Source organism: Glycine max, chromosome 8, assembly GCF_000004515.6.
Source record: "Glycine max cultivar Williams 82 chromosome 8, Glycine_max_v4.0, whole genome shotgun sequence".
Classification (NCBI taxonomy): Eukaryota; Viridiplantae; Streptophyta; class Magnoliopsida; order Fabales; family Fabaceae; genus Glycine; species Glycine max.
The window spans coordinates 17,170,989-17,188,993 of NC_038244.2; the positions used below are offsets into that span (position 1 = coordinate 17,170,989).

Consider the following 18,005-nt stretch of genomic DNA (forward strand, 5'->3'; position numbering starts at 1 on the left):
ATTTCTCAATTTTCCCTTTGTTATAAGGAGAGAGACTCACTCACTCACTCACCTCCATTTCCATTGTCACTGCTCCTTATTCGGATCTATCTCACACCCTTTCTCTCTTTTCTTCTTTTCTTTCGTTTTCCCTTCGCAAGTTAGTATCTTCTCCCTTCTCTCTCTTTCCACGCGCTTTGTTTCTTTTTCTGCCATTTCTGTTCTGAAGCACTCTTGTTTCAATTCTAAGTCGTTTTGATCCACCCCGCGATCTGATCTAACTCTTTCATCTCTCAAAGTTTGTATCTTCGTGTGCCAGACACTTAAATTCCGCTTATTTTTTCTGGGGTGCTTTTGCAATTGCTTTTTTTTTTTACATGTTTGCGTGATCTGATGCGAAGTGGTGTTGTGTGAATTTGTGTTGGCAGGTGAGAGATGGCGCAAATTCTGCTTCATGGGACTCTCCACGCCACCGTCTTCGAGGTTGATAGGCTCAATGCTGGTGGTGGTGGCGGCAATTTTTTCAGCAAGGTATTCGTTTTAGGACTATTTGAATCTGGTGATTTAATTGTTGATTTTGAGTTTTGAGTTGCACCTTTTTTGGATTTTCAAGTGTATGTGTTTCCATTTGTCTTGATAGTTCTTAAATCGAAGAAATCTCTTAGAGGTTTTGGATCAGTGGATTTGAGCTCGAAATGGACGCTGCTTCCTTTGAAGGAACCTTCCTTTGAAGGATCCGGGATTTGTTTGATTATTAGTTTAGTATTGCATATAATAATAAATTATTTATGTAAAAAAACTCCTTTTGATATTGTTTTATGTGATGTATCACAAGTGAAATGAAATTGAAGATGATGCAATTGTGAGATTGTCTGATGTCTTTAAACCTCGGTGTAAATGATTGATCGGTTTAAATTTGTAATCAGGTTTCAACTTTTGTGGCAATGAGTGGTTTTTCTAGTACTGCCAAAATTGTTTACAAACGTGTCTGTGAATTTTATCTGGAAATAAATTGTGCTGGTATTTAAAGAGCTTTTGTTGTTAAAATGCGAACGAGGTTAACCTTATGTTAGTATTCCTAGTCATGGCTTCTGGAAACAAATTTGTGATTTAACTGTTTGCTCAACATGAATCAAATTGTTGGCCTTTAGGCAATTAATTTTATTTTATATAACCTTTATTACACATATGCTTTATTTAATTTAAAAATTGACCATGCTAGAGCTTGTGTTTGGATTTTGCTTTGTGACATAACTTTATACTTCCCAGAGTTGGATTGAGTCTCTTTAAGTGTGAGCCAAAATGTTTCGCATTATCTATTAATTATTTTTTGGCAAGCCACATTCATTCAATTATGGACCTTTGCCCTCATGCCTTCATTTCAATATCACTGCAGGCATATTACTATCATTGACTAATCACGGATATTAACTTACATATGTGCACATTTGAAAAGAAAATATTCAACTGCTTTACATTTGCTCCTTTATTTTCCTATTCACTATTATTGACTCATGTAATTCTTTTTCTGCTACAGCTCAAGCAAAACTTTGAGGAGACTGTTGGCATCGGAAAGGGAGTTACTAAACTCTATGCAACCATTGATCTGGAGAAAGCAAGAGTAGGAAGGACTAGAATCATAGAAAATGAACATACTAATCCCAGATGGTATGAGTCTTTTCACATTTATTGTGCTCATATGGCTTCAAATATCATATTCACTGTGAAAGATGATAATCCTATTGGGGCAACTTTAATTGGAAGAGCTTATGTGCCTGTTTCGGAGGTCTTGGATGGTGAGGAAATAGATAGGTGGGTTGAAATCTTGGACGAGGAAAAAAACCCAATACAAGAGGGTTCAAAGATCCATGTGAAGCTGCAATATTTTGATGTCACAAAAGACCGCAACTGGGCTCGAGGCATTAGAAGTCCCAAATTCCCCGGCGTTCCCTATACTTTCTTCTCACAGAGGCAAGGATGTAAGGTATCTCTGTACCAAGATGCTCATGTACCTGATAATTTTGTACCTAAAATACCTCTTGCTGGAGGCAAGAATTATGAGGCTCATAGGTGTTGGGAGGATATATTTGATGCAATCACTAATGCTAGACACTTCATATACATTACTGGTTGGTCTGTTTATACTGAAATTTCCTTGGTGAGGGATTCTAGGAGGCCAAAGCCTGGGGGAGACCAAACACTTGGTGAGCTTCTCAAGAAAAAGGCAAATGAAGGGGTTAAGGTATTGATGCTTGTTTGGGATGATAGAACATCAGTTGGTTTGTTGAAAAAAGATGGACTAATGGCTACTCACGATGAAGAAACTGCACAGTTCTTTGAAAGGCACTGAGGTGCATTGTGTTTTATGCCCCCGCAATCCTGATGATGGTGGTAGCATTGTTCAGGATTTACAAATTTCTACCATGTTTACTCATCACCAGAAGATCGTGGTGGTTGACGGTGCGATGCCAGGTGAAGGGTCAGATAGGCGAAGAATTGTGAGTTTTGTTGGGGGTATTGACCTCTGCGACGGAAGATATGACACTGCCTTCCACTCACTTTTCAGAACCCTAGACACAGCACACCATGACGATTTTCATCAGCCTAACTTTCCTGGTGCTGCTATCACAAAAGGTGGTCCCAGGGAACCATGGCACGACATCCACTCCCGGCTTGAAGGACCCATAGCTTGGGATGTTTTGTTCAACTTTGAGCAGAGATGGAGAAAGCAAGGTGGGAAGGATGTACTTGTTCCACTGAGAGAGCTTGAAGATGTCATTATTCCCCCATCCCCAGTAACGTTTCCTGAAGATCATGAGACCTGGAATGTTCAGTTGTTTAGATCCATTGATGGTGGGGCTGCTTTTGGGTTCCCGGAGACTCCTGAAGATGCTGCCAGAGCTGGTCTTATTAGTGGGAAGGATAATATCATTGATCGTAGCATTCAAGATGCTTATATTAATGCTATTCGACGTGCAAAGAACTTCATCTATATTGAAAATCAGTATTTCCTTGGAAGCTCTTTTGCCTGGAGTGCTGATGATATTAAGCCTGAAGACATTGGTGCTTTGCATCTAATCCCAAAGGAACTTTCACTCAAGATTGTTAGTAAGATTGAAGCTGGGGAAAGGTTTGCTGTGTATGTTGTAGTCCCAATGTGGCCAGAGGGTGTTCCAGAAAGTGCATCAGTTCAGGCAATATTGGACTGGCAGAAGAGAACAATGGAGATGATGTACAAGGACATTATTCAGGCACTCAGAGCTAAGGGAATCGATGAAGATCCTCGAAACTATTTGACATTCTTCTGCCTTGGCAACCGGGAAGTGAAGAAACCAGGAGAATATGAGCCTTCTGAGCAACCAGATCCTGATTCAGATTATCAGAGAGCCCAAGAGGCCCGACGATTCATGATTTATGTTCATACCAAGATGATGATAGGTAAGTTGGAAAATTATACTGCCATTGTTTTTGAAAAACAATCTTACAAATAATTTACATTTTGAAGCCACAATATTCTATACTTTTATCATTATTGTCAAGATTATACATGTTTCGTTCCCTTGCAGTTGAATATTCTATACTTTTATCATTATTGTCAAGATTATACATGTTTCGTTCCCTTGCAGTTGATGACGAATACATAATCGTTGGATCTGCCAATATCAACCAAAGGTCAATGGATGGTGCTAGGGACTCTGAGATTGCCATGGGTGCTTATCAGCCCTATCATTTGGCTACCAGGCAGCCAGCACGTGGTCAGATTCACGGTTTCCGCATGTCATTGTGGTATGAGCACCTTGGCATGCTTCATGACTCCTTCCTCCAGCCAGAAAGTGATGAATGCATTAACAAGGTGAACCAAGTTGCTGACAAATATTGGGATCTGTATTCTAACGAGTCACTTGAGCATGACCTTCCCGGTCACCTTCTCCGCTACCCCATCGGGGTTGCCAGTGAAGGAGATGTCACCGAGCTGCCAGGATTTGAATTCTTTCCCGACACCAAGGCTCGCATTCTTGGTGGCAAAGCTGACTACCTCCCCCCTATTCTCACTACTTAATTTGATTTTGTACTTTGTTACAAACTTGTTATTGCTTACATCCTAATCTGTGTTTTCATTACTACTTAGTAATAATCTTAATATAGTCTGTGATGTCTTGTGGAGATGTTTTTTCTGCTATTTTTCTGAAGATTTCAGTGACAGATTTTAGTTATCTGATGTTGTTGGTGGGTATGGCTTTGACTGGTTTCTAATCAATGTTTCCTTTTCTCCCACAATGTCGTTGTTATTTTTCTACTTGTTTTCTGGTTTGAATTATTCTAAGCTATTACCTAACAAGAAGATATATCAGATTCTTTTGGGGAATATTTGGGTTGTGAAAGCAAGCCATGCAAATGCAAAATAGAAATATCTTTGAAGTCTTAAAATACGCAATCAATCTTTTAGGTAATTTAGGTGGTAATGGGGACAAATGTCTCAAACTATGGAAACAAGAAGGGAAAATGTTGGGGTCCGCAACTGTGTGGTTCTCTCATATTGCCCTTAGAGCCTTCAACTCGGCATGATGATGGTTATGAGTTAACAATCATTTTGATATTTTAGGATGTGATTTGCTTTAATGAATCCTTTAGAAATTTAATAGTTATATTATATTTTAATTTTAATTTTTAAATATTTTAATCTCAATTATCTATTATTTTTAATCACAATTTAATGATTATTATTAATTGTTTTCAAAGTGCTCTCATAGTCGTATTCTATATTGATTTATATGGGATTAATTGTAAAATTCATTTTCCTATTTTGTTTATTTCACCAACTCAATCCTTTTATATTTTAAAATTCACTATCTTAGTCCACATAGTTAATTTTAACTGTTGATTAATTGTCGACGGTTAAATTTTAAATGTCGATTATACTATAAAGTTGATCAATATTTTCTTAAAAATTAAAAACTTAAAAAATGTTTGAAGAATGACTAAAATTATGGTCTTTGAAGTGAATAACATATTCCTTTATCATTACACTCACATAACCATTTGAATATCTGGTATAAAATATAGTATTAGTATAAATTTTGTGTGAAAATAATTCAAAATTTAAACTTCTTTTTTTAATTTATTATATTTTAAATTTTTTTATATATTATCTTTTAAAATATAATATATGAGATTAAATTTTATTTTTTCAAAAATTAGAATATAAATACTTGTATAAGTTTTATTTTTATTATATATTATATTTTTATAATCTTATGTATTTTTATCACATCATAGAAAACTTATTTTATACAATAAATATATAATATAAATTTTATCTTTTAATGTACATTTTTATATAAATTATAATTTTATAAAATGATAGTATTTTATTATCTTTTAAAATATTTGTATATGTAATTTAATAATAGTATTTTTTATCTATATTAAGATATTCTTGTTATTTATTAGAATAATTTTTATTTATATCTAATTTTATTATATCAGGTACATAATTTTTTAAAAAATTAAATTATATAGTAAAGATATATAATTAAATAAAATAACAGTATTTTTTTAAAAAAATATTTATGTGTGTGATTTATTGATAATATTTTTTATCTATATTACAATAAATAATAATATTATTTTAATACATATAAAAAACATATTATCACTAAATCACAAGTATTATTTTAAAAGATAAATATAATATGTAAAATAAAAGTAAAACTTATATAAATATAAATATTCTAATTTATATGAAAATAGAATTTAATCTTGTATATTATATTTTAAAAGATGATATATAAGATTATAAAAATATAATAAATTAAAAAAAGAATAAAATTTTAATTTTGAATTATTTTTACATAAAACTTATATTAATATTATATTTTGCATCAAATATTCAAATAAGTATTTGAGTGTAGCGGTAAATGAGTGTCTTTTTTATTTCAATGATGGTGATTCTATTTCTTCCTCAATCATTTTTTTTAATTCTTACTTTTTTAAAAAATATTGATCAATTTTTTAATTTAGTCAACATTTAAAATTTAATAGTCAACTATTAAAATAAGCTCTTATGACTAGGATAATGAATTTTAAAATATAAAAAGACTCAAATAATAAATTAAAAAAATAACAAGTCCGATTTAGTAAAATAAACAAAATAAGAATAGAGATTTTGTAATTAAGTCATTTATATAACTATTTAAATTTTAACTATTAACTTTTTAATTACTAATGATTATAACTTCTCACTTCATACTTTTAATATATTTATTTATTTTTGGATACAATTGAAAGAAATAGCCAAATATTTTGACTTTTGACTAATCAGGAAAACATGAAATAGAAGAGGCAAGTACCTATTTACAACCACAAGAACGAAAAACAAATCAGATTTTTTTCTCCCTTCTTCGCACAACAACCTTTCCATCAAACCATAGTTGTAACTTGCAAGTGGTTCAAAACCTGTTAAGATCCTGGTAAAGAAAATAAAATGCACAACACACTGAACATGGCCTGGCCGAGAACATTATCATGTTTGAAGTTTCACGTGATAAAGTTCTTTATCTCTTTTTTAAAGAGTAAATAGTCTGTAAAAGTGTAAAAAGTTTTTACAGTTTAAAGGATTTGATTCAATCACAATTTATTATATGATCATTTTAAATTTGTCATATATAATTAAAAAAGAAAAACTACACTGTCTTAATTATAAATATGTACAAATATTAATAGCCTTGTATGTCAGATTTTATGAAGAAATGATCGTTGCCTGTAACATTAAAATTGAAAAATTAAAAAAAAGAAAGGAAGATGAAAGAGGTTACAGTGGAAAAATCTATCCCCTGTTCCAACTTGGAAAACAGAATCTACATGAAGAAGCATAGGGTGATTAGTGACAGCACGACATCCTATGCACCCGATCCCTCAAAATACCATTATACAGAGCAATTCGATTCGCTGGCATTTCATGTTTTTTCGGAATTTCACTTCTGCACTCGTTGCTTGATAATGATACTCTGTTTTGCCTCCCCTGTTTTTCTCTGTTTTTCTCGTTACTAACTCTTTCTACTTCCTTCACCATCACATTTTCTGCAAATTTCACTTTCTTCTTATTCTTCTTCCTTTCCCGTTTCTTCTCCTCTGAAAATTGAAGTAAATACTCAAAAAATTCTCTTACGCTGCCAGCGCATAATTTTTTTCTCTTATAATAAATAACAAAAAAAAATCCAAGTTTTTAACAAAGTTGCATGTTTAAGACTCGACAACGGAAATATGTTCGAAAAAAAGAGAGGGAGTGGAGCAAAATTTACCTGAGTATATGCAAGAGCGAAGAATTTTTTTGTTAGAGTGGAGAGAATTTGAATTTTGGGAAATTTGGAATGGCGGGGAAGTCTTTTGCCTCGAGAATGCAAGGTAAAGAACAGTGGTGGAGACGAGCATGGCTGTGGTGAACACGAGACCTTGTGAGATCGAAGAAGCCATATTGTGGGAGCAGAGCAACGTTGTCTTTTGAAAAGAACGAGGAGCAGAGAACCAGGGTTGACCATATAAAGGAAGAGACGTATAAATATTGAATAGAGAGAGGGATGGGTGAATGGATGTACCTTTTCACGAAGCTTCTTTGCTAGTAGTTGATGGGAAAATAATATTAAAGAAAAAATAATGAGTAGAAAATAGAAAATTCCAACAACTCTGGTAAAGGGAAAATAAATAAATAATAATAACCAAAATAACACTGGATAATTGGTTGATTATGATATGAGGATAGTTTGGCAGGTAGTGAGCATCTTGGTGGCTTTCATATAAAAGCAATAAGTATAGAGTTTTTTGTTGTTGTTATAACAGTAATAATGGTAATAAGAAAAATGGTAGTGACTCTCAATAACACTTTATTTTGGATTTTTTTAATTAATTAAAATTTATTAAAAATTATCAATTTTAGTAGGTTTTGTTTTTAATTTAATATAAATGAGAAAAGAGAAATATTAATTGAAAAACAAAACTTATTAAAATTGATAATTTTCAATAAATTCTAACAATAAAAAACAATATCTAAAAGAGAATGTCCGCTAGCATTATTCTACTAATAATAATAAAAGTCATTCACACATCTTCAAAGATTTTTAAATTTGTGAATATTAACATAATTATATTAATAATAAGTATACTTTAATTTATATTTATTATGCTAACATATGTTAATATAATTATAACGCCTATGAATTGTCATACAATTTGCCGTTAACCAATCAAAATGCATTATCATTGGTATGACATTTAAAATAGTTTTATTATAAAAGATAATAAATTTATTATATAGTAGGGGTGTTTTTGGTGCAGTTTGGTGCAATTTTCAGTTAAAATTAATTCAAACTAAACAAAAAAAATTAAGTGTGACACAATTTGATTTGTTTTATGTTATTTATGAAAATCAAACCAAACTAAATCAAATTTTTACAATTTGGTTTGATTCAGTTTTTCAGTTTAAAAAATTCTACTAGTAAATTTTTAAAAAATGCTTAAAATTTTTGTCATTCATTGGATAAAACTTAAATAATAACTAATTCAACAATAAAAAAATATAAATGAATAACAAAAGTTTTAACAATTATACTTAAAATAAAACAAGTTGAATAGTACTTGAATAATAACCCTTCATCATAAAAGTAATCATTTAACTTAAAAGTAAAAACAAAACATAATACTTGTTTACAGATTTCAAAAACAAACTTAACAAAACAAAAATCATGTTTATTCCTAGCTATGGAAACTCAATAAGTATATATCCAACAACAAAACACTAGTAATTACAATAATAGTTTCTAGAAGTGTTTATAATACGATTTGGTTTGGTTTAATTTTCACATGTCAAACCATGAACCAACCATACTGTGCAATTTGGAAAATAAAATAAAAATCAAACCAATAACCATTAATTTTTATGCAAATTAAAATTTTTTTGATTAATTTTTTATTTATAGTCAATTTAATTTGATTTTGAACACCTCTATTATACATGATTTATTATTAAATAATAATATAAAATTATTTTAAGTGTATAACAAAAAAAATTATGAAGACATGAAAAATAATTAGAATTTCAAAATAAATAAACATAGATGTTTCCATTGCCAAAAAAAACCATAGATGTTCCCGCATCATAAAATGAGAGCTTTGTTATTGTTTTGGGTTGTTGAGACTTGTGATGGGTCAAAGGTCAAAGAGGAATACTCCTTTCTAGATGCTGAAGATGGTCAGAGTTAGAGAAAAACGTTCCCAACTTGGATTATTAGCTGATAACTGGGAGTCCATAGTCCATATCATGGTAGTATATAAAAATATAATGCAATATTAGGCTTAGGGTTCAACTACTTAATTTTATTGTAATAAAAAAATACTTTTTTATTTTATTTATTGATTTCCTTCAGAGTATTGATAATTTATACTGTATTTTTATAAAATTTAGTTGTGATATATTAACCGTGTAAAATAAATTTATATTCTAGTCCAATAATAAATTAGTGATGATATAATATTTAAGATAATTTTATAAAAAAAATTAACATATATAATGATTTATGATTAAATGATAATTAATATAAAATTATTTTACACTCTTTATTTAATAATTTTTTCTTCTTTTTTATATATTTGATAATATATTATATACTACTGGTTAAAAAAATACAATTTGTTTAAGTATGTTTATTAATTTTTTTTACAAAAACTATTTTTAATGGTTTTTTCATTTATTTTTCTTAATGAGTGTGTTAAGAATACTAACATCTATCTTACGAAACATGTCATAATGATGTGTTTGACATATAATGTAAGTCTCACATGTTACTCTGATTAAATTAGTTTAAAAGATAATTAATGTATTTTATTAAACTATTGAAGTGACTTACTAAATTAGGATATGTTTAGATAATTTTTTTCACAAGTAATTATCAGAAAAAATAAGAACATAAATTAAATTCTTCATTAAATTAAAATTAGTTTATTTATAAATAATTTATAGAAATTTTTTTAGATTAATTCCTGTAAAAAAATTAATTTTGTGTAAGTTAATTTTATTTTATTTTATATTATTTCTTCTTTTTCTTTTAGATGTGTATATATATATATATATATATATATATATATATATATACCCGCATGTGCAAGTAAAAAAATCTGTTGGTCACGTGAAATGTATAAAAAATCTGTTGGAGTATTATATAATTTTCAACCTTATTAATATTGTTGAGTTCAGTTCTCACAGGTGGGTGGCCAGTAATATATGCTCACGGGACCGCATATGCAGATATTTGAGGAATATATTTTAAGAAAAATATTAGGATGAGAGTTTTTTCTTTTTCTTGCGATTTATAGACTATTTTTTAATTTGAAATCAATTTAACATATGTTGTCTAAAAAAAACTCAATTTAAAATAATAAGTAAGATAATTTTTTGAATTCAACTCAATTTAAAATATTGCTTTTATTTTTCTATGATTTTTTTAGTTTCAGTGCTTCACTTGTTTTTCATGAAATAGTTCTCACATATTTTACTTTTTTTTAAATTATGTTTATTTGTATGACCTTCTAATTATTTATTTTAATTTTCAATGTATTTATTATTTTTATTTATTTAATTTTCATTACATATAACAAAAGAACTATATTGAAATGAGTAAATAATATGGTTAACTTAAAATATTTAATTAAAATTATATGTTAAATAATTTAAAATATGTATTAAATACTTTTTATTATATTGACGTTGTTGAATCATGTTTCAATAAATTATTTTTTTTCTTTGAAAAATATCAATAAACAACGATATAATTTTTTAAAATAAATTTTATTTTTTAATTAATACTTCAATTTATTTAATTAATATTATATATAAAATAAATTATATTTAAATTTATTTATTAATTAAAAAAAATTGACACTTTTTTATGTGTATGCCTTTATTAATTTTAAATGCATTTTATTATCATTAAAAATAAATTAATGTTAATTAATTTTTTAAGTTTTTATTTTGAGTTTTAACTTAAATAGCCTTTCAGCCAAAATAAAGCTAGGCCAAACTTAACCTAAATGTTTCAAATTAAGCTTTAGCCCTAATTGTGTAACTATTTATTTTAGTCCAAAGTGTAGGGTAGGTGTTAACTGATGCCAACATCTTCACTTAGGTTCAATGCTTCTATAATGCAATGGTGAATAATGAATCACACCTTGATCCAGAGTAAAATTACCTTTTTTTAGAGACAAAGTAAAGTTAGTTAATTATTATAACATGCAATGTGTTTAATCGTGGCTCGTAACTTAGCTTAGAACTCGACATACTCACCTACCTTAAGCATAACAAGTAGGGGATAATTGTTTTGGAGTGGTGTTAAGGTTAAATCCATGTAACCTTGCTAACGTTGACAAAGGAGGAACACCTTCATTTAGGCATACGGTTATTATAATGCAACTGTGATTAACGAATCACAAATCGAGTTGAAGTAATGTTACTGTGATAATTTTTCTACTCACTTGATGTTTTAATAATTTTTAAAGTATTAATTTCAATTTATGTGAGAGTGCAATGTTGCAAACATCTTAAATCTCAATTAACATAGAAGATACAATAGTCGAAATAGGGATAAACTGATCAAAATTACACTGACATAACAAAGTTTTAATTTGTGGTTGATGTTTAATTACTATAAATAATCAATAACTATTTATTATAATTGGTGATAATTTTATGGTTTCTTAGTAAATCTATGATCAAACTACGAACCTTACCATTTTATTTTATTTTGATTCCAAACCTTTTACTCGTGTTACGTGAACAAGGCCAACAGGTTATCGTAAGGTCATAACCTTTTACATTATTATACTCCAGAAATTAGAACGTGAACGCCTAAAATTCCTACACCATACGAATAATTAGAATAATAAATCAGTAAACTCATTTCATTATTTAAACTAATATCATAATGACGGTATTCTGTTATATGTCAGTGTAAACTAATATCATAATAATGTAAAAGAAAAAAAACTAATGTCATAGTAAACTCCGTCTTTGGATAAAAAAATAAACAAGAAACTCCGTCTATCATAATAGTCAAACATAAAAACAATATTATTTTAATTTTTTAAGATTAAACATTATTAGAATAGTCAAGAAACGCCGAAAATGTCAAGTTACCATCTTGAGCCGAATTTTCGGATTCACGGCTCGTAAGTCGTAAGGCTATGTGCCCTAAACGATACACCTACTATCTAGGGACTTCTAACAAATAAATTCTTAATTTGCAGATAATGTAAATGTAAATGGCCATTCGTTGTTACCATGCATTGTTCACTGAATAATGTTTACGTTTGTTTCGTTCAACAAATAATGTTTTATTTCATTCGAGACAAATAGCTTGCATTGTACTCGTACTGGTAATTAAGAATGAGTTTTGTTAATTAGTGCAAGGAAAAATATATTTTGAGCATCATATGAGACTATAAAAAAATCATAAATAATATTATTTTATGTATTTTAATATTTTTTTTCTTTTAATTCTTTAACCAATGCATTAAACATACTAATTAACATTTCTCATTAATTCCTTCCTTAAAAATATATTTTTCATTAAGAATAATTTAATGTGCATTTGGTTGAAGGGACAATAATTAGACATGACACTAAAATATGTGGATACTCTCTGACAAGTCTTGAGTTTGATAGGGAAAATTCATTTTGATTGGAATTGAATATTGTTCAACTTGGAAAAGTGGAATTGAAAACTTCCTGTTTTATACCTGTCTGATTACGTACATTTTATAATTATTAATAATATATTTATATATAACTCTATTATTATATACATAATATGTAACTATTAATTATGTAATTATTTCATATTTTATTTTTTTTTAATTATTTTAATAGTTAAGTAAATAATATTATAATTATAATATTAATTATAATAAATTAAAAATATACATTTAACTAAAAATATAATTTAATTCTTATGCTATTTATTTTTATTAAATTATATATATTTATTGAATTTAAATGCAATTAATAACTTAATCTATAATTTATCTGAAGTATACGAGCAAATAATTTATTTAAGAAATATGAGATAAGTTTCCCATATATTTTTCCGCGTCCAATGAAAATGGAATTATATTCCATTTTTTCACTCTCATCTTTTATAAACCCAAATCCAAATTCATTTCATCTTTTATATGGATGGAAATAGAAAATCTACCAAGACCAACCTTTCTTGCCATTCCTAATAAATAATCTTGAGTGTAATGTGGTCAATTAATCAGTATTTTAAATTGCTCACGAAATTAGTTTATTATTATTATTATTATCAATTAATACAGTGCGTTAGATAAAAAAATTCTATCTTTGAAACCCCATGGTATCTTTGTCAATAGCCTCTTTGACCAAGGAAACGTCACAAAGAAGATAATAAAAAAAGACAAGCATACAAATATCTAATCTAACAAGTTCAAGAGATCTTTGGTATTACTCCTAAGTTCTAAATCAATATACCCAAGAGCAAACCCAACAACTTTATCTACGTATTCAAATGAGCCATAATTAATTAACATCAAACATGCTTCAATCATTATTTAGTATAGTTATAATTATAATAACGGGGGAATGATAATTCACACACCATTTTTTAATGAGTATATTAGCAATTAATACCATAAATATTTGGAAAAAAAATAATAAAATATTTCGTGTTAATAAATTTAATTTAAGAATGATATAATAATTTATGATTCAGTTTATATCATTTCTCTCTCATTATTCATCTATGTCAGTATTAAATTTTCAGATAATATTCTCTTTCTTATCTCTCATAAATATTAAATTAGACTATATATTTATTTTAAAAATAATAAGTGTGATTGATTCAAATTTATTTTTAAAAAATAATATTTTTTCTATTTAAATGAATTTGAAAAATAACTATTTTTCCAAAAATAATTTATAGTTAAAAATAATGACAAATTATGTTGTTTTTGTAATGTTAATGAAACAATTTATAACATTCTTTTCTTTCAATTATTTTTTTTAATGAAGAACGTTTTTGTAATGTTAATAAGACAATTATTATTTTTTATTTGTTAAAAAAGTAACCATTTCTTCATATCTAGCTGTATGTTTATTGTATATTATATAAAAATCAACCAATTGATATTAATTTGATTTATTTAGGCTTATTATGTTCCTGAAATTATAAAAAAAAGCTATAGATTAATATATATTTATTTTTATAATACAAATTTTCATAATACATTTATATAATGATGAGAGAGGAAAGAGATTGATAATTTAATATTTATGAAAAAATATAATATCTAAGAATTTAGTATTGATATAAATGAAAGAGAAGAGAAATATAATTATTTTCAAATTAAATAATACATTATTATAATATCCTTATATTAAATGACACAGATGAGTTCAAATGATTCTTTTGTCTAAATATTTATAATGTAAATTTCTAATACACTCATACTTTAAAAAAAAAGTCACATTGCTGCATTAACATTCCCCTGTAATAATATAGCAACTTCTTTTATGTGTCATTTTCCCCCCTTTTGCCTCACGATTTTCAATCTTTATCTCACTGTAATCACTTCCTGATTTTTCTCTCTCTCACATATATATATATATATATATATATATATAAGTCATATATTATTCAAGCAATTCGACGAAAACCATTTAGCATCAACTAACAAAGTTCTTGCTTTAATTTTTATATTTTCATTATCATTAAACATTTATTTATCATTCGTTAAACACTATTTTACAAATATTTTTTTCCCCACAACAACGTTTAACGAATTAAAAATGAAAAAAAAATATAATATTTAGTGTTATCAATATATCCTTACTTTATCATTTTTAATTTAATTTCTCAAACATTACCCTGTTGAATTAATAGTTAACTAAAACTAAATTGTATTTTAAATTTATGAATTTATTAAACAACACGATAAATTAAAATAAAAATATTGTTGCTGAAAATAATCCACTCTTGCGTTACGTTATTAATCATTTATTTATTTTTTCAATCGTGAGAGAAGAGAAGAGGACGACGAAGAAGAAGAATCCAAAAGCAATCCCATCTGTGTGTTTGCACATCGGAAGGGAGGGCTATCAAACTCTAAGGTTCTTTTTTTTTCCCTTCCTTTTTTTATGCATTCTCTCTCTCTCTCTCTTTCATTTTTTTTAATCTCTGCGTTTTGATTGAATTCTTAGGATTGCTCTGAATCGGTTTCGTCTTCTTCGTTTTTCTTCAAAATCCTCGTGACAGATCTAATCTAATCAGCCTTTTGGGGGTGTTTCAGACATTGCATGCATATGGGGTATGTTTTATGAATCCAACCATAGCTGGAAAAAAAAAGTTGACTCCTTTTTTTCCCTTTTACCTTCAATTAGCTTTTACACTTTTATGGGTATCTGTGTTTTTCCCTATATTGATTGATAATCATGTGCTAGGATGATGACCCTTGAAAGTTATTCCTTTATCTCTCTTGATTTATACCTTTATCTAGAAAATTGTTGAAAAGGTTTTAAGATAGGTTATGGGTTATATGTTTTTTTGGTTGAATTTATCAACCTATTACCATAGGATTTTTAATTTTCTGAATTAAAGAGACTGGGATTGCTGTGTCTGTAAATCAATTTGCATTTTGTGGCTATTAAATTGAAGTGTATGAATTATGGTGGCTGTTTTAGACAATCATATGATTATAATGTGGTGCATAACCGAAATTAATGTTATTGTAACAGAGCAGTGGTTGTGTTGGATGCTATAAAAGGCCTTCACTGAGTCCCACAGTGGATGTGCCATCAAAAGGGTTGGCAACACAAAGTAACGTAGTGAGGAAACCGAGTTCATCAGAGGATTTTTGGACCACCAGCACGCATGATATGGACAACAGCGCTGTTCAGTCACAAGGGAGCATCTCTTCAGCCAGTCTAACAAACCAAGCTGTGGTTTCTCATGCTGGTTCTTCCAAAAGCAGCACCAACCCCACTGAATTTGTAAATCACGGTATTCTTCATTGTTTTTTCTGTGCAGATATTTTACTAAATTTGCATTTCATGGTTTGACATGGTTCTTTTGTAATTAAACTGAAATGAAAAAAAAATGGTATGGCTTTGCATAGTGGTAGCTGAAAGCATTTGCTGTCTATTTGTGGGTTAAACGAACTCTATTTTCAACAAGACTTATGGTGTTTGTTTTTGTTCATGGTGGGTTTATATAATGATAAATTGATCACATTAAGCTGATGTCTCTGTAATGTAGTTACTTTTACATTGCCCTATTTCCTTCATAGGGCCTTACCATTTTTGGTGTACTATGGCAAAATATATCTGGTGCATGCTGCTGCTCATTTAAGAAATGTGGTTTGAGTGGCATGGTGGTTTGTTTTAGTCTGTTTTGAATTATCAAATGATATGTTCTTTAGGTTTGACTAGCACTGTCCATATACTTTTCTTTTGGGCTGGACACTCATCTATGTAACACTTTAGCCTCTTTTCATACTGTTGATATGCTTTTACCCTATGAATCTTTCCAATCATATCTTAATTTACAAGTGAATTTATGAAAATATTTTTGGTTGCAGGTGTAATTCTTTGGAATCAGACTCGGCAACGTTGGGTTGGAAATAAAAAGCCTGAGAACCAAACACAACAATTACAAGAACCTAAATTGAGGTAACTTACATTGCTGGATTAATTTATTAGCAGCTTCCTAATTTTTTGTAATTGTAATTTTTGTTTGTGTTTGGTTTCTTGCAAATCCATTTTTCTATAAGTTTTTATTACTTCTTCTTCATTGTGTGAGTTTCATATACAAATTGATATTGTGATTGTGGTTATACTGTTATACATTTGCTCTTGGATAATAACATTGGAAGCAGTTTGCTTTTCCACCCTGCCACATGGGAAAAAAAACTCAATTTATTCTATAATAAAGCTCATAGCTAAATAATTAGTATGCCGGTTGTAGCCTTGAAAGAAGAAATGTGTGAATGACTGGAGTAAGTTGAAATCCATGGTGTGTAGCTATGTCCTAGCTGCTACATTATAAGGAGTACCATGTCATAAGGAGCTTAGTTTATCTTTGAACTGTAGGCTTCGTAAGTTCTGGCATGCTAAGTTCTTTCATGTTGGTATGGTGTATAGCAAAACTATTCAAACTGGGCAATAAGATTTCCATACGTGGCCAATGAATTTCTTTTCTGTCAATAATTATGAATTTGTTCTTTTTTTCCCCTATCTTGTCAGAACTTATTGTCTGTGCCTTGCCAAAAATTTTTGGCTTTGCAGTTGGAATGCAACATATGAAAGTTTACTTGGGAGCAACAAGCCATTCCGTCAGCCTATCCCTCTTGCTGTAAGCATCTACTTCTAATTCTAAACAACTGTCATGCATTTTTTATTTTATTTTTATAAAAAATGATGATCTGATGATATTCTTATACCAATACTCAGGAAATGGTAGATTTTCTTGTGGATATATGGGAGCAAGATGGCCTATACGACTGAGATATTGAAGATTGAGGAAGTGCTGAAAATAATTCTAGTTCTTGCTTGTAGGAAGGACTATTGGGCATATACTGCAGTTTGTATATCAATTGTCGCATGCCTATGAATATGATGAGGAAAAATTTGTGTCTTGGGAACATGAGATAACTGTATTATCCTTTTGTTAATTGATTGCCTTGGCTGCCTCTACTATCTCAAGAGGCAAGTTTTGGAAAACTCTTGCCTTTGTTGACAGCCTTTTGCTTGCATGTATGAGTGGCTGCAACTTTTATTTGCTCTGCCTGCTTTTCCGTGAAATTAGACCGAAATTATGTTGTGTAAATAGTCAATAACTGAGATATAGTTTCTGATTTGGTTTCAATGTTTCATATCCATTAAGCTTTTAAAAATCCTGTCTTAGTGGAATCTTTATCTTAATAATGTTAAAAATTGTCAAGAATTTGTCGTTGAATTTTTTTTGGTCAAA

General features: G+C 28.9%; 3 protein-coding genes across 7 annotated transcripts; 2 read left to right on the forward strand and 1 right to left on the reverse strand.

Moving 5' to 3' along the window:
* The first annotated feature begins 19 nt into the window (after positions 1 to 19).
* LOC100786410 (phospholipase D alpha 1) lies at positions 20 to 4,254 on the forward strand. The gene is given in 5 exon segments (NM_001353410.1): positions 20 to 139; positions 408 to 510; positions 1,517 to 2,320; positions 2,322 to 3,417; positions 3,606 to 4,254. Coding segments are annotated over 4 exon segments (2,430 nt in total). The 5' UTR covers positions 20 to 139; positions 408 to 414; the 3' UTR covers positions 4,040 to 4,254.
* A 2,462-nt stretch (positions 4,255 to 6,716) lies between these two features.
* On the reverse strand, positions 6,717 to 7,526 carry LOC100786942 (uncharacterized). The gene is made up of 2 exons (XM_003531663.5): positions 7,281 to 7,526; positions 6,717 to 7,110 (listed from the first exon to the last, which is right to left on the reverse strand). Exons 1-2 carry the CDS (start codon positions 7,450 to 7,452, stop codon positions 6,860 to 6,862), a joined length of 423 nt encoding a protein of 140 aa, XP_003531711.1. The 5' UTR covers positions 7,453 to 7,526; the 3' UTR covers positions 6,717 to 6,859.
* A 7,469-nt stretch (positions 7,527 to 14,995) lies between these two features.
* Positions 14,996 to 17,755, forward strand: LOC100499770 (uncharacterized). Of its 5 annotated transcripts, none has more exons than XM_006584438.3 (6): positions 14,996 to 15,148; positions 15,239 to 15,345; positions 15,778 to 16,037; positions 16,615 to 16,705; positions 17,321 to 17,387; positions 17,486 to 17,755. In XM_006584438.3, the coding sequence occupies exons 2-6, from the start codon at positions 15,335 to 15,337 to the stop codon at positions 17,537 to 17,539; spliced, it is 483 nt and encodes a 160-aa protein (XP_006584501.1). In that variant the 5' UTR covers positions 14,996 to 15,148; positions 15,239 to 15,334; the 3' UTR covers positions 17,540 to 17,755. The 5 variants fall into 5 exon arrangements, with proteins under 5 accessions (XP_006584501.1, XP_006584503.1, XP_006584504.1 ...); NM_001248852.2 differs by having other exon boundaries at positions 15,068 to 15,148; positions 17,279 to 17,387; positions 17,486 to 17,587; XM_006584440.3 differs by lacking the exon at positions 15,239 to 15,345 and having other exon boundaries at positions 15,773 to 16,037.
* Positions 17,756 to 18,005: the final 250 nt, after the last annotated feature.

Excerpts from the sequence above, each read along its gene's own strand:
- LOC100499770 (NM_001248852.2), top strand. Across the intron at positions 16,038-16,614 it reads CACTGAATTTGTAAATCACG|GTGTAATTCTTTGGAATCAG; the intron begins GTATTCTTCATT and ends TTTTGGTTGCAG. Across the intron at positions 16,706-17,278 it reads TTACAAGAACCTAAATTGAG|AACTTATTGTCTGTGCCTTG; the intron begins GTAACTTACATT and ends CTATCTTGTCAG.
- LOC100786942 (XM_003531663.5), bottom strand. The coding sequence starts at position 7,452 with ATGGCTTCTTCGATCTCACAAGGTCTCGTGTTCACCACAGCCATGCTC. Across the intron at positions 7,111-7,280 it reads TCGCTCTTGCATATACTCAG|AGGAGAAGAAACGGGAAAGG; the intron begins GTAAATTTTGCT and ends TTCAATTTTCAG.